This window comes from Agelaius tricolor, unplaced genomic scaffold (genome assembly GCF_023055355.1).
Source record: "Agelaius tricolor isolate 1412-34295 unplaced genomic scaffold, bAgeTri1.0.p SCAF_3, whole genome shotgun sequence".
NCBI classification, from domain to species: domain Eukaryota; kingdom Metazoa; phylum Chordata; class Aves; order Passeriformes; family Icteridae; genus Agelaius; species Agelaius tricolor.
Genome location: NW_027269263.1, coordinates 16,294,503 through 16,308,926, shown reverse-complemented (window position 1 = coordinate 16,308,926; position 14,424 = coordinate 16,294,503). Strand labels below are relative to the sequence as shown.

The 14,424-nt window shown below is 34.6% G+C and overlaps 1 protein-coding gene across 6 annotated transcripts in view; it reads left to right on the top strand.

The window, feature by feature from the left end:
* Positions 1 to 14,424, top strand: part of SLC41A2 (solute carrier family 41 member 2) — a 75,990-nt gene that overhangs the window by 12,802 nt on the left and 48,764 nt on the right. For all 6 annotated transcript variants that reach the window (XR_011678535.1, XR_011678536.1, XR_011678534.1 and 3 more), the window contains exons 4-8: positions 316 to 387; positions 1,182 to 1,326; positions 3,208 to 3,354; positions 7,739 to 7,886; positions 8,221 to 8,300. Coding sequence is in view for 3 of the 6 variants with exons in the window: in XM_071422664.1 (XP_071278765.1) it covers positions 316 to 387; positions 1,182 to 1,326; positions 3,208 to 3,354; positions 7,739 to 7,886; positions 8,221 to 8,300 (592 nt within the window). In the remaining 3 variants the exon portion in view is untranslated. The remainder of the gene's footprint in view (positions 1 to 315; positions 388 to 1,181; positions 1,327 to 3,207; positions 3,355 to 7,738; positions 7,887 to 8,220; positions 8,301 to 14,424) is intronic.

Sequence of the window (14,424 nt, the reverse complement as noted above, 5' to 3'; positions counted from 1 at the left end):
TAGTGTAAAGGGATCTTCCAGCCACTGACCCAATCACTGGTGGTTCTTGGACATTCCAGGAATTTAAGGTGGCTCTTATATCTTGCAGAGCAAGCTAATGGTAAATAAGTTACTATGTAAAACTCCATCAAATTTAGCTGCTTTTGGAAGGATAATGTAAGTATGATGTAAAATCAAAAGAAATGTTTGACTTTTTAAAGACATATCTTGTTTTAAATCAAAGTGTCTTATTTTATTAGGTGAATTATTCCTGGGTATTTTCAAATAATACCATTTTAACTGCAAATGTCTGAATTTCTCTTCTGATTTTGATAGGTAAATATTGGAAAAATGGATTCTCCCATTGAGAAATGGAACCTCATAATTGGCAATTTGGCCTTAAAACAGGTAAATATAATGGGTTTATTGGATTAATTCTTGTAAGAGAGTGATGTTATTGAAAAAGTTAAATCACAAACACTGCTAAGTATGGAGATGAACAATGTTAATGGGAGAGTAGGTCTACTACACTGGCTCTTCTCTAAAACAATATGAGCTTTTATTTATTAGAAAAAGAACTAAAGTATTGCTTAGGACTGTACCAAGGGTATTTCCTTTATAATTTTTCCTGAGAAAGAATCTGAGGGTGATTAGAGAAAAATATCAGATTTGGCAAAGCCCTTTAAATTTGACCTTTCAAATGTTTCTAGTACCATATTTGCATTGGATTCGATGTTTAAAGGAAGTGTGGGATAGAGCTTTTGGATAATGAACAATATTTTAGATAACTGGGTCATTTGAGGAAAGGAGCACATGCTCTCCAAAGCAGCTGTTTCTTGAGAACTATTTCTGATTCATAAGTTATAATGTAACATTCCTAAAACACAGGTGAAATATTTATGTTGTGACTTCCCTACTTTAAGTGGTTTAGAAGCTTCTTTATGCATTGGCTTCTTGTAATTTCTGAGCTCCTCTTCCTGATTTTACTTTTGCTATTCTGGAGTCTGTAAAATGCTGGTATAGCCTTTTCTGCTGGCCTAAGACTTTTATTCTTCATCATCCAAGTTTGTCATCCTCTCTACAAAATAGATGAACATGCTCCTGTTATACCTGGCATGTTAATGTAGATGGGAGGAAAGGCTAGCAGAAAATGATTCCTCCTAAGTCTGTGAATTATTTTATTAATTCACTTTCTTTTCCAGGTTCAGGCAACAGTAGTTGGTTTTCTAGCAGCAGTGGCAGCAGTAATATTGGGCTGGATTCCAGAGGGCAAATACCGCTTTGATCATTCAGTCCTTTTGTGTTCTAGCAGTGTAGCAACTGCCTTCATAGCTTCTCTTTTGCAAGGTAAAGGGGATACATGTACTACTTTGTGGTATTTATTTTTCTGTGGATGCAGAATGTGTCTTATGTTGCTATTCCTTTAGAATTTCAATCCGGTAAGGTACATTACACCTGAAAAAGCAGCTGAGGATAAGATGTCCGTTTGCAATTTCCATATAGGTGGGCATGTTGCATTCCTCTCCTCTCATAGTCTTTGAAAAGCTTTTGATTTTCATGACCTCCTGAGCATATCTAAACAAAAAAGTGTGGTCTTGAGACTTTACCTACTATGATGCACAACTACTCCCCCGCCTTCATTTATGTACAAAATATATTCTTACTACTAAGCAGGTAAAACTTGTTTATAATTACACTCAAGTGATCCTGGATGTTAGCTTAACTGAATTCAGAGTTCCAGGTTGCCCATGCTGCTTGTGTGTTAGTTTGTGCTCTGCTTTGTGGCTGAGTGAACAATTTGGCTCATTATTTGAAAGGTTTGGACCAAGTTCAAGTCCAGCTCTACAAACAGTGCCAGTGTCTGTCTGGAGCAATATGGCATGATGAATTTAATTCTCTTCCTAATTGTCAGGAAACATTTAACCATAAAACGTTGTACTTAATGGACAGGAAGGGGAGGAGGAAAGTACCTCTACTTGTGACATGTTCTTAATGAAAATACATGGTCAGTAGTCTTAAGAATAGTAAGTCAAGTAAAATGGGTAACTTCCTTGTTTTACTGCTTTGCTATGCTTACTTATGTGAAAATTACAAAATAGTTAAAGTTTTGCATGGAATTAAGAGTACACATGTTTTTTAGAGACTAGAAAGCCACTGAGTTTGATCATGTGCAGAATTAAGGGCAGCAAGAAAACTGTGGAACAGGAGTGCATGTTTTACACTTCTCATGGATGATTTGGACATGAAGAGAAACTTTGTTTTTTGTCCTGGTGATGTGTCAGTACAGGAAATTACTTTCTAAGCTTTATCCTCCTACATATGAAATAGGTGCTTTTGAAATATATTTTTACCCTACAGGATTATGCCAGTTCTGTAGAGAATTTCCTGGTGTCTATAATTCCTTAGGCTACAATTCCTTATAAATTCTTAAACTCCTTAAACTCTTTAGTTTCTTTGAAAGTGAACTCCTAATGTAGCATACCATTATAATATAACATAAAGGATAGCATGTACAATTGAAGTTCTTATATATAATATCTGATGAGAGGGAAGTTACTCAGGTTGTGCCAAAGACTGTAACTGTGCGAATTTTATTTTTTTGTAGCCACTTACATTTTGTAAGGAGATTACTCTTCAAAAGTTAGTGTTGATATTTATAGGAAAAAATACAAATTAACACCTCTAATTTTTTCATGTGTGTAACAAGTAATATTTTTTTATATGTTGTCTTGGTTTAATTTATTATGTAGCTTCTTGGTGTTTGATGCTAACTCCATGATAGTCTTGTGCAATATCAGATGTCAAAGTATTTCAAAGTATTTAATCTTATGTTGTTTTCAGCCTAGGTTGATTAAAGTTTCAGTCAGGTGAAGTTACCAGGATTGGAAAAGGATACACTTCATTTTTTTTTTTTTTCAGGAAATAGCTGCCTGACAATAGTGCTAATTCTAGTAAAGCAAAGTAGCTTATTATTCTAATAAGCAAAGTAGTTTATTGTACAGATCGTTCTTGGGGTTTTTTGTGTTTTTCTAAAATGTATATGTTCATTTTTTAAAATGGTTAAAACTTAAAAACACAGTCATCAATCAGGTAGGAAGACCAATAATCCTAGGAAAAAAAAGCACTGACTTCTTATTTATTAAGTTTGAAATTGTCATAGTCTTGGGATTTTCTGGGGAATTGCAACAGTGGATGCAGTTACTGTACTGTCTTCTTTGTTGAATTTAGGAGTAATAATGGTTGGAGTTATTGTTGGATCCAAGAAGACTGGTATTAATCCTGACAATGTTGCCACTCCTATTGCAGCGAGTTTTGGCGATCTCATCACCCTTGCCATATTAGCATGGATAAGTCAGGGTCTGTACACTTGCCTTGGTAAGTGTGCTTTTAAATGTGTATGACTCCCTAGGAACCTTTTTTGGTTTAGGAGGGTGGGGAAAAGGCTGGGAGGGAGAACTTCAGCAAACCTTTTAGTCTGACTTACTTTTTTGTCGACATTTATACCATTAAATGGTAAATCTTAGAGTACCATGATTTTTTTTCCCTTTATTTTAATGAATCATAGAAGTCACTAACCTGAACTTCGGCACAATCTAGAAATATTTGAAAGACTTTGACAATATCACAGGCAACCTACGTGTGAAATACAAACCATAATAATGAAGAAACAAATAATGTGAAAACATTTTCTCACAGTGGGAAAAGAATGTTAAGAGCCTTATTAAAAATGAAATAATTGCTGCAACTAACTCATTCCATAGAAACTATTAAAAGTTTATTGTAGGCAATTATACTATAATATACCACAGATAAAAAATTGTGTTGTCCATAACTTACCAGAGATGCTGATATCATCACATATAGTCTTTACAGCTCATTGTCCAAAATTTTTCATATTTACAACAATTTTCTGTATTACAACATCAGCCAGAAAAAGTATCTAATAAGACTCAAGCTACCATAGTGTGACTTGCAGGGTTTTTTTCAGTGTTTGGTTTTTCATGTTTACAAAGTGTTGTCATGATGTCAACTTAAATGTATCAGTGTGCAAAAGAAGTACTTTAAAATATTTTCTGTATTTTTGTTAAAATTTAAATAGTATTTTTTGTTTCATAACTATATTTAAATCCTTCCTATTATATTCTAATAACTGCATTTCTCAAATATTTCTTTTAAATGCTTCTTTTAAGGAAGTTTGTAAATTCACAATGAAAATTGATGAAGATATTTTTTAGCATCTCTTCTTTCTTTTCTTCTGATGAGAAAAAGTCCAATAACGTGCTATTCCTGTTAATCCATCAAGCTAAACAAAAAAACACTCAGACCCCCCAAAAGAGATGGATAAAGAAACTTGGACTTCTTTCTCTCTTTGACACATTTCCAGAAATTTACCTTTCTAGATACAGGTGTTCTAACGTATCTCAGAGGAATAAAAAAAGAAGTGGGTACAGTTTGAACTGATCCTTTGCTGATTTAATAGCTGTCATGACCACTCACATTTTGCTCTCCCACTGCAGCTGGAAAGCAGATCCTACATGTGTAGGGGTAAGAATCAGTATGCTTCCAAGAGTTACTCCCAATTTTCTACCTATAATGTCTTCTGGGAATACTTCTCTTTTGGTGAAGTATGTAATTATCTAGTTGCTCATTCTGCTCTTCATATTTTTTTCAATGTCTTTGTATTCTTTGGTTTTGGAAACAAGAAAGTCTTTCTAAAGAAAGGACATGCCATGAAGCCCTTGGAAAGAGGTGTTGGAAAGATGAATGTGTTTGAACTATGAAACAGTACCAAGGAATAAAAGTATGGGGCACCCTCTGCTCAGGGGAAGTAGATCAAGTTGTGAAGGGCAGGCAAGAGACATTCAGAGAATGATTAGGCAACAGGTTAAAAAAGTTAAAGAAATTTTTTTACACAATACATGAGTGGGATGTGAAATTTACTGTTGTGATCTATTAAGAAGACCAGAGTGATTTTAGAAAGCTTTGGATAAACCAGTCAGAAAGAAATCCTTTGAGAAGTATTAACGAGACAGATGTAGAGACTTGAGAGATGGAATCCCTGATGCAAACCACAGCAAAAGCTGGCAGAGCATGCTGAAAGAACCATCACTCTAAACCTGTCATTTTTATTTTCTTCTCCCCATAATTGAACTGTTGACCATAGTCTGACAAAGGATACTAGACTAGATGAGAACTGTGCCTCATCCAGCACAGATATTCTTATGTTCTTTCTATTGTTTCATGCTTTCTCAATGCTAAAATAAGAAGCACAATGGGAATGTTGAAAAGAAATCTTCAGTTTATAGAGTAGTAATGAAACTGGTGGGATTCACTTCTGGACTGTGTTCAGAATTAACCATTTTCCCCTGTGATTTATTAGCCTAACTAATGAAATGGTCTGAAACAAAATAACTTTCTGGCTGCTCTCTGCAAGGTATGAGTTGTTTTCAGACAACAAGACTGGAAGGATGGAAATGATTTGTGTACAAGCTTTATGTTTGTCTGTAACAGAGGCGTACAGCCTTTGGGTTGATACAGTACTTTATGGCATACCCTGAATAGACAGGGAAAAGCCTTTTTTCCCAGGCCAGGGCCAAATGAAACACCCTGTTTGGCCACCATCATATATATAATTTTTTAAAGGTTCATCTAAGTTCTTCAAAAATAGTGACAAAGTTATCAAACACGGGGATTCAAATAGTGAAAAGTTAACAGCTCTTAACAACTCCCGGAAAAGAGCTGTGAATCCTTGTCAAATAGCTGGGGAAAAGCACTAGAGGGCTCCCCAGGACTGTTGCTGGAACCTGCCACATTCCCTCCAACAGAGCACAAGAAGTGCAGTGGAATAGGAACACACAGTAAATTAAACGTGGAGGTCTGTGTTGCCTGTTATTTGTCAGTAATGATTTGGAAACTTCTTTAAAGCTTTCCATTTTTCTCACAGAATATGCATTTAGCTCTCGTATATATTTGATCCGGTTGAGAAGACAAACTGTGTGATTCACATTATTGTTTTCAGGTTCTTAGCAGTTGTTTTGAAGCAGTACATTTCCAGTTTACCTCTGATTTCTAACAGAGGCTGCATTATTTGAGCAAGATGTCTTTTCCCATTTAAGCTGCCTGCTATAAATCTAAGAAAAATGGAGTGAAATGAGCTCTAAAAGAGAATGAATTTATTTTCTCTTCCCATTCTTCTGCTATTGTAAAATACATTCGTTTCTTCTGTGAATTAAATATGAAGAGGAAGATGTCTATTCTTTTCTTTAAAGATGCATCTCAAGGTTAATATTTTTAGATTTTTGTAGTAAGATGTTCTACCAGTCGTCTGCCATAGATTTAAAAAAAAAAGTCCCTCACTGTTCCCAAGAATTAGACTGGAGCTGAGTATTCTCTTAGGTCACAAAAAGAGGTGAAAGGACGAAAAAAAGGCCCCACAAAGGAAGACGGAGATAATACACTGTAGAATAATTAGATAAGGACAGGAAAAAATTACTTCTCTCTTGGTCTTTGTCTTGTTCTCACTCTAAAAGCTTTCTACTTTTAGTTTGCCCAGGGAAGCATAACTTACTATGTTATGTAAGTTACCTTACAACCTCTGGCTCTGCTGCAGAGGTTGTTTCTCAATGCAGAAGGGTAGTAATTTCTAAAAATTCTATAGCAATTCTTCCAGGAGATCTACTAAGGTAATATCAAAGTAGTAATTGCTTGGATTTGCAGCGATTGTAATAAGCCATAACACATGGGTGAGGATATTTTTTACATACCAGCTACTCCTCTTTGGTAGTGTTTGTGTGATCTATATTAATTATTTCAACCTGTTAATTGAAAATATATTTTGCTGTAAGACTTGTCTAAATTTTGAAGGTTTTATCAAAATGTGTTTTAGCATTAGATACATGACCACACTTCTCATAAAACAAATATTTAAAAATGGAATATTTGCACAGTTTATACATATATATTTGCCATTAGGATAAATTTTCCATTATTTACCTCACTGTTGAACTAGGAAGTTTTGGATCACTGTAGTAGCTTCTGTGAGGATGGGATTATAAAACCAAGTAATCAGAAAAAAGTAGTGTTCTTTCTGTGGAAGCAGCTGTTTACTTTACAGTCTCAGCTTTATGATGGTACTCACCAGTGTTTGCAGTTGTATTCCTATGAATTAGGATGGAATTGTCATGGGTAGGGGCAGGCAGCAGAATTGCCTGTTAATTCTCAGACTCAGACTGGCTATGAAACAACTGAGCTACTGATTTAAATGTCTCAATTTTGCACATTGCGCTTGAATCTTTTTAGATGTGCTATTTCTGGAAAGATTACCATTTCACCTGCTTTGGGAAAAAGGGAGTGTACAAATGCTAAGAATTTGGATATAAACAAAATGCATTTTCATTATATTCAGTTTCTTTCAAACATTTTTCTTCAGTTACAAAGTAATGTTTTGTATTCTACATCCTTCCTGTATTTTTTATCATAAAGCATTATACAAAAATCCTTTTCAAAATTCATTCTTTGTACTGATGGTTCTGTCCTTGAGAAGATGAGAGACAATGATCACAGATGGCAGATATTAACCATGTTGCTTAGTGCAGTAGTTGAAACTTCAGGTGTAATGGTAATGAAGACTATTAAAATTTCTCAATTGTATGGCATAGATCATAATTTATTTTAGATATAAATAATTTCTAAATTAAGAAAAACATGTAGGAATATTTGGAGAGTAAAAGAAGGTTTTTTTTCTTTATTATTATTTTAGAGACATATTACTATGTATCTCCTTTGGTTGGTGCCTTTTTTTTGGCTCTGACTCCAATGGGGATTGTTATAGCTGCCAAACACCCAGCTACCAGAACTGTCCTCCACTCAGGATGGGAGCCTGTTATAACTGCCATGATTATAAGCAGGTAGGTCTCTTTGTCTTGCTGCATGGAAGCATCTTGATAGTCCTCCTGTATCTCTGTGTATCTTACTTGATTGTGCTTGGGAGACACAATTAAGACCCTCTAGAATTTAGACTTTGGAGTTTTTGCACTGATCTAAGAGATTATTTAATCCAATGAAAGTTATGAATCTTAAAAGTAGAGGAATTGGCTAATACTCTGTGGTATTTGTTATACAAGAGCCAGTTTTAATAAGTGAATAGCTATTGTGATGTTAGTCTGTAGCTCAGAATGAGGTAATGATCTTATATTTAATGATCTTGCTTGCCTTATTTTAAATGCTGTACTTTCTTTTCAGTATTGGTGGCCTTATTCTGGACACAACAGTATCTGATCCTAACTTGGTTGGAATTGTTGTTTATACCCCGGTAATTAATGGTAAGACTCTGACAGGATTAATTGCTACTATGTATCAATTGATATACCTTGTTTTGAAAATTGTCTATTACAGTAAATTTCTCTTGTGCTAATTAATATCTGGAATATTAATTTCAAGTTTTGATTTTGATGTCAACAGCTGTTTATTTGAACACCTGAGAAGTGCTTCCTGTTTTCACTACAACCAATGAAGCATAATAGAGAATGTGAGAAGTAGAAACCTCAAGTATGCATTAAGAAACTGAAAGTGAAAATATTGAAAGAGTATATTCAAATATTAAATTATCAAATATTATATTGAAGCAGTTATGTCTGGGAAAATGTAGATATTTTTTTATTTCAAAGGGGTTTTTTTTCTGAACATCCAAGACAAATTTTCAAACATTAATTTACTATACACCTGTAATGTATATAGATGTAGGAACTAAGAAGCATAGTTACAGGCAAGTAAATATATTTCTCCAGGTAAATGTGTGCTGTTTCTGGTGATTGGTATGCACTTTTCAGATGTGTAAAGAATGAATTTGTGGAAATTTCATTGTGAAGTGTTCTACCTCCTAAGGATAAGAACAAGCCAAATTTCAGAAGAAATAGTTGATATCTTGTTAGGCTGGTGCAGTTTGAAAATTTCTTTCTTAGTACAGTACCACAGGGTTGATACCTATTTGGTTTGCAACAACTATAATCACCAGCTCTGTTCCCACTGTATTGCTGTCTAGCTGTTCTTTCTCCTTTTTGTATTTTTCCATTTCATTTCTTACACTAATTTGGACTTTTATGTATTGTTATTAAAACCATTTCTCTAGTTACCCACTTAACTTTGCCCTTGCAAGTTTCATATGAATGAATATGTTCTATTCTGTTTCCTAAGCTATAAATGAAATTAATTGTGACCACTTATTTTCCACCTTGATAATAAGATGCTAATATGGTCGCTGTATTTTAGTTTTGAACCACATTGCCTTGATACAATTAATTTTCCAGACGTTGTTAATGGAAATGTAACACTGGACAGTACCTAAACATTTTATAAGCTTTACTGTGGTTGAGAGTTAGTAGATCCATTGCTACAAACATTAAACAAGCTGTTCAGTTAGAGGCTTTGGCAGAAGCATGTTATTGGCAAATTCATGTTAGCCCTTGTTTTACAGCTTTCGTGTCTTCTGGATGCTTATAAATTGTCTTTTTAATAATTCACTCTAATTCTTATGCAGGAATATAAATTCACTGATATACAGATTCTCTGCATCATCCTTTTTGACCCACTTTAATGATATATTTTCTGTTTTCTCCACTACAGCCCTCAGGTATTCTCTAACCTCCAAAATAATCAGTTTGCAAAAATGATCACTATTTCTTCATGGATTGTTCATTGAGCTCTCTAGATGCAGTAAATCTAACATAACTCCCAGGCTCTAGTATTTATTTACTTGTGATCAGGTATCACCATTTTTATGGAGGCAATAGACAAAAGAAATGGACTATTTAAGTCATCAGCAGAGCATGTTGCTTGCTCTTCTTTCTCACTAAGGCCCTCTATTTCCTTTCTTCTCACTTTTAATGTGAAACATTTCCATGTTGCAACTTGAGTTCCTTGCTAACTGTAAATGAAATTTTACGCTGCAGCCATTAGGTTTCCTTATCTGTTCCTTGCCTTTCTATTAATTCAAAATCGGAAATACTTGCATCTAACTTTTGCGTGTTTCCATTTTGATTTCCAGATACCTAAAAGGCAAGGGAGATGTGTTGATCTCCAGATTTTTTTCTGCTTTACACCTGTAACTTTTCTTATAGTAGTCCTTTTTTGGTTAACCCCCTGGATTTGCTTCCTAAGAGAAGAGGATTGTTCTTTTTTCTTTTTAGGCAGGTCTACCCAAACCAGTATTAATAGTATATATATAAATGTATATAACCAGTATATATACATGCTTTTGAACTGTCTTTATGGGAAAAGAACTAGCCAAAACCTAGAGCCCTGGAGGTTTAGCTGACAGGTCAAAACGTCTTTGAAGAGTTAGGCAGGTGTAAGAGAGGGGAAGCTGAGACTGCTTGAGCAGACAGGGAAGGAAAGAGTCTGTCCAGGAGGCTGGCATAGCAAGAGGCATGCTTGACTCAGAATTCTAAAGGTAGAGGCATTTCTACTGGAAAATACAGAGAAGATATGTTCTGTGTAGAGGATGCAGGGGTTTATGGTACACCTCCTGGAAAAGGAAACTATAGGTAGGTAATTTTTTGGGTTGCTGTTAGATTAGCCTCTCCTGGGTTTCATAATTCTACTGACGCCTTTTGATATTGCTGGTCAGTACAGTGTAGTAAACTGGGGGTAAGGCAGTTCTTCAGTTAAAAAAGCACATCTGTTGACACTCATTTACTGACATGAAAGGTGTGTTAGGTCACTTAACAGATGGCTTTTAAAATATTAGTGTTGCAGAAAGTTTTCTCTACCTTTCTTGACCTTGAAATTCTCATTGTAAGCCTAAGTAGCGAAAGAAATTGAGGGTTTCCCCCTTCTATTTTATTTTACCTTAAAGTTTGTTGCTCCTATGGCACAGAAAACCTGGGGGAAAAAACATCAGGGAAACCTGAAAGAAATATTCTTTTCTATTGGGAATTTGTCCAGCCAAAATTTGAGGACATTGTAAATTTGTCCAGAATTTCAAGCTGTCACTGTTTTTTCAGGGCCATTTGATGTATCTTGAACACCTGAGCAATATTGACTGCAAAACACTCAGGTGTTAGTTAGGTTTCCTGTGCACCATTAAGTAGGTTTCATTCAAGTCCTGCCTAAATAGTTTGCTTATTCTTAGATGTAAGACAAGCGACTTTAATCATGTCTTACACTGTGGAGCCATAAGTATTTTAGAATATTGAAGTTATTCAATATTGTAAAGATACTCTGGTCTGGAACTTGAGCAACCTCAAAGTTTCCCAGCCCTATTAACAATAACTACAAATACTTGCCCAAAATATTAAAATAGTTTTTAAGCAGAAAGGCATTTATAGTCAGCTTTACAGCCAGTGGCCAGACATATTTCACAACTGTTTTTTCTATTTTCTCACTGTTAAACACGTGTTTAAGTCTCTGGTTGGATGGGTTAAATTGCATCTCTGCTTTTTGAAAATAAACAAATGATTTTGTTGTTTCAGGCAACTTGCAGACTATTTGAGATTTAAATGTCTCTTTTATGTACTGAAGTTCTGAATGAAATAACTAAGCCCAAGTGTGGCTATGTTTCATTCTAGAGTTGATTTTGAGTTGTGTTTTTTCATGAATTAAAATTTGCAAATCCTCTTACGGCATCACAGCATGTTGAATTTGGCTCAGGATTTGCAATTTGCAAGTAACTGAGTTCCTTTTGTGCAGAAAAAAAAGATAATATTACATGCTTCTGAATATGCAACAGAAATGAGCTAAGGTGCAGTTACCAGATAAAGCCACTTTCCTCTCCATTTTTGTGTATTTATACAAAATATTGTGAGATATCTTCTAAGTATTTGCATTTCAGAAGTTACTGGGTAATAACCAACATGTCAGTAGACTTTACCCCATTTTTATGCACCTTAAAGAATGACAGTTCTGCAAATTAATTCTTAAAACACCTGAAATTTGGAAATGCTTCGTATCAAAAAACTTTCCTTTGCAAGTGGTTTGAAGCAGTACTCTTTAAAGGTAACACAAACCTGTTCTAATATTTTTTACTCTTTGGCTGTTCATACTTTAAAATTATTTGCTATCTGGGGGGAATACATAGCTATTGAGGAATATGAGAAACACATATGGGAAAATTTAATACAAGACTTAGTGAATGCCAGTTGTCTGGGAGATGAAAATTAAGCTTATACAGTACATTCCCCCAAACATCCCTTTTTTATCTGTTAGTAAGGTAAATTGAATGACAGACTTTCAGGTTTTTCAGAGAGCTTTTACTGTAAATTGTTTTGGAGAATATGGAAAAAAAAAAAAACAAGAAAACATTCTTCCTCCTCAAAAAAACCCCAGCTTTTAATAGCTATTTATTTATATTTCTTTTAGTATAATTGTACTTCGATTTTTCCCACAACTGAGTGATGTTTTGATTAGAATATAACCATTGTCTCAGAGAGTTGTGCATCTGAAATTGCCTCTGTAAATCACAAGGGAAAACATTAGTGTACCTGGATGGGAGTAGAGCAATTTGGCTGGGTAGCAAATTAATTTTTCTGCATCCTGAGTTGGAAAGAATGTGTTAGTCTCAGAAGGCACCTCTACTGTATGAGAACTGTATAATTCAGTCTTTATTTTGGCATGAATAAGGAGGAGGGTTTTGATTTTTATTATTTTCTTCTGATGCATTATTGGGTGATAGATTTACTACCTTTTAGTTGCTAACTTGTGCATGTAAATCTGCATATACTTTCAGTGTGTGATCTTTCTTTTAACTCTTACTTGTAATTGTAAATTTTTTAGAAGATTTCAGTAATCACTGTGTTGTTTTCACAACACAATTATATCCAGAGCATTTTCATTTCTTGACATTTTTTTATTAGTCATATGAAAGAAATTATTTATGAGTCAAATCAAACTTGGAATGTAATAGTTGCATATATAATAAAGCTTTCTCCTAAAAAAATGTCCATCTAGGTAAAGCTAATATTTTCCATCTGCTTTCCCCCAAACATTTGAAAGTACTAAAAGACATGCTTCAAAATAAAATGGAAGATGAATGAAAAAAAGCCCATATAAAGAGGTAGCTAGTTAGGTTTCTAATCTAAGTATTTCACTTGCATAAAACAGGATTTTTAAAAGTTAATGGTAGAAAGGTCGGGTCAAAAATTCATCTTGCATTTTCTGAAAGATAAGATGATTATTGCAAAATTTAGTTTTCGGTCACCATTGCAACTGAGATTCTTTTTCAGCCTTTTAATTTCATTTTTGTGATGCAAATGTTGAACTTCAAAAAAACCTGTTTGGCAAAACTGACTATTTTGAACTGTGGATTGTGCTCAGGAGTGTGCAAAAGTGAGAATCTTCTAGCCTTCCCTCTCTTAGATAGATTTACAAGAAAGATCAATTTGGGAATTATGTTGGCCTAATTCTCCCCTTATGTAAATATTAATTGATTTTAGGCCCATTGCACAACCTGTATTATATCTGCTTGGGAACAACACATTATTCTGTGGATGATTAATCCCTGTCCATAAAACTGGATTTCTAAAAGTCTTTAATCTCAGGTTTGCTTTGCCTGTTCTTACACAATTTTTTTGTGCCTTGTCATGCAACTATTTATATTTTCATGAACTGTCATAGCAGTGGTCATTAAAGCTGAGTATGTTCACTTTATCTGGTGCTCTCAATACTTTAATTTGAGGCAGTTTCCTACAGGAATAATTCTTCAATTATATGTATCTAAGGAATGAACAAAAAAGAAGAATGAAATGGGAACTGACAGGGTTCATATATATAGGTACTTGAATACTGCTCTGACCATTTTATGTTGCCTGTTGTACAGTTGTCCCCTTGTACTAAACAAGTACTTAAATCACAATTTTTTACTGGTTAATAATAACATGATGCATGGGGTTATTCCTACTCAGATGGAGGACTTTGCGCTTCCTTTTGTTGAATTTCAGGAGGTTTCTCTTGACCCAGCTCTCCATCCTATCTAGTTCCCTCTGAATGGCAGCACAACCCTCTGGTTTATCAACTACTTCTTCCAGTATTCCCTGAAAAACCTTACTCTATTTATCAAAAAGTTCAGTGTAAAATCAGAGGGAAAAACCAACCCAGTGCATTACCCAGAGGAAGGGATCATCTCAGACTGAGATCAGCGAGATCCAGCTTCCCTTGACTTCTCGGTTTTTTACCTGCACTGAGTTATGAGACACAGATTTGCTTTGAAGGATTAAGAGTCATTGATGTAAAGTGCTTTAATGTGGTTTTCTGAATAGCATGATTAGTTCTGTTGTTAGAAAAATTTCTTTTTACCAGATGATGATTAATAGAATTGTGCCCATAGGCCTGTTTGGAAATACATGGTATGGTTTTGGCTCTACTTTCAATATGGTTTCCTGTGCTTGTTAGACAAAAGACCTGTAATAACAATTTTTACAAGAAATATTCTTGCTTAGCCCTTAACTGCCTTGA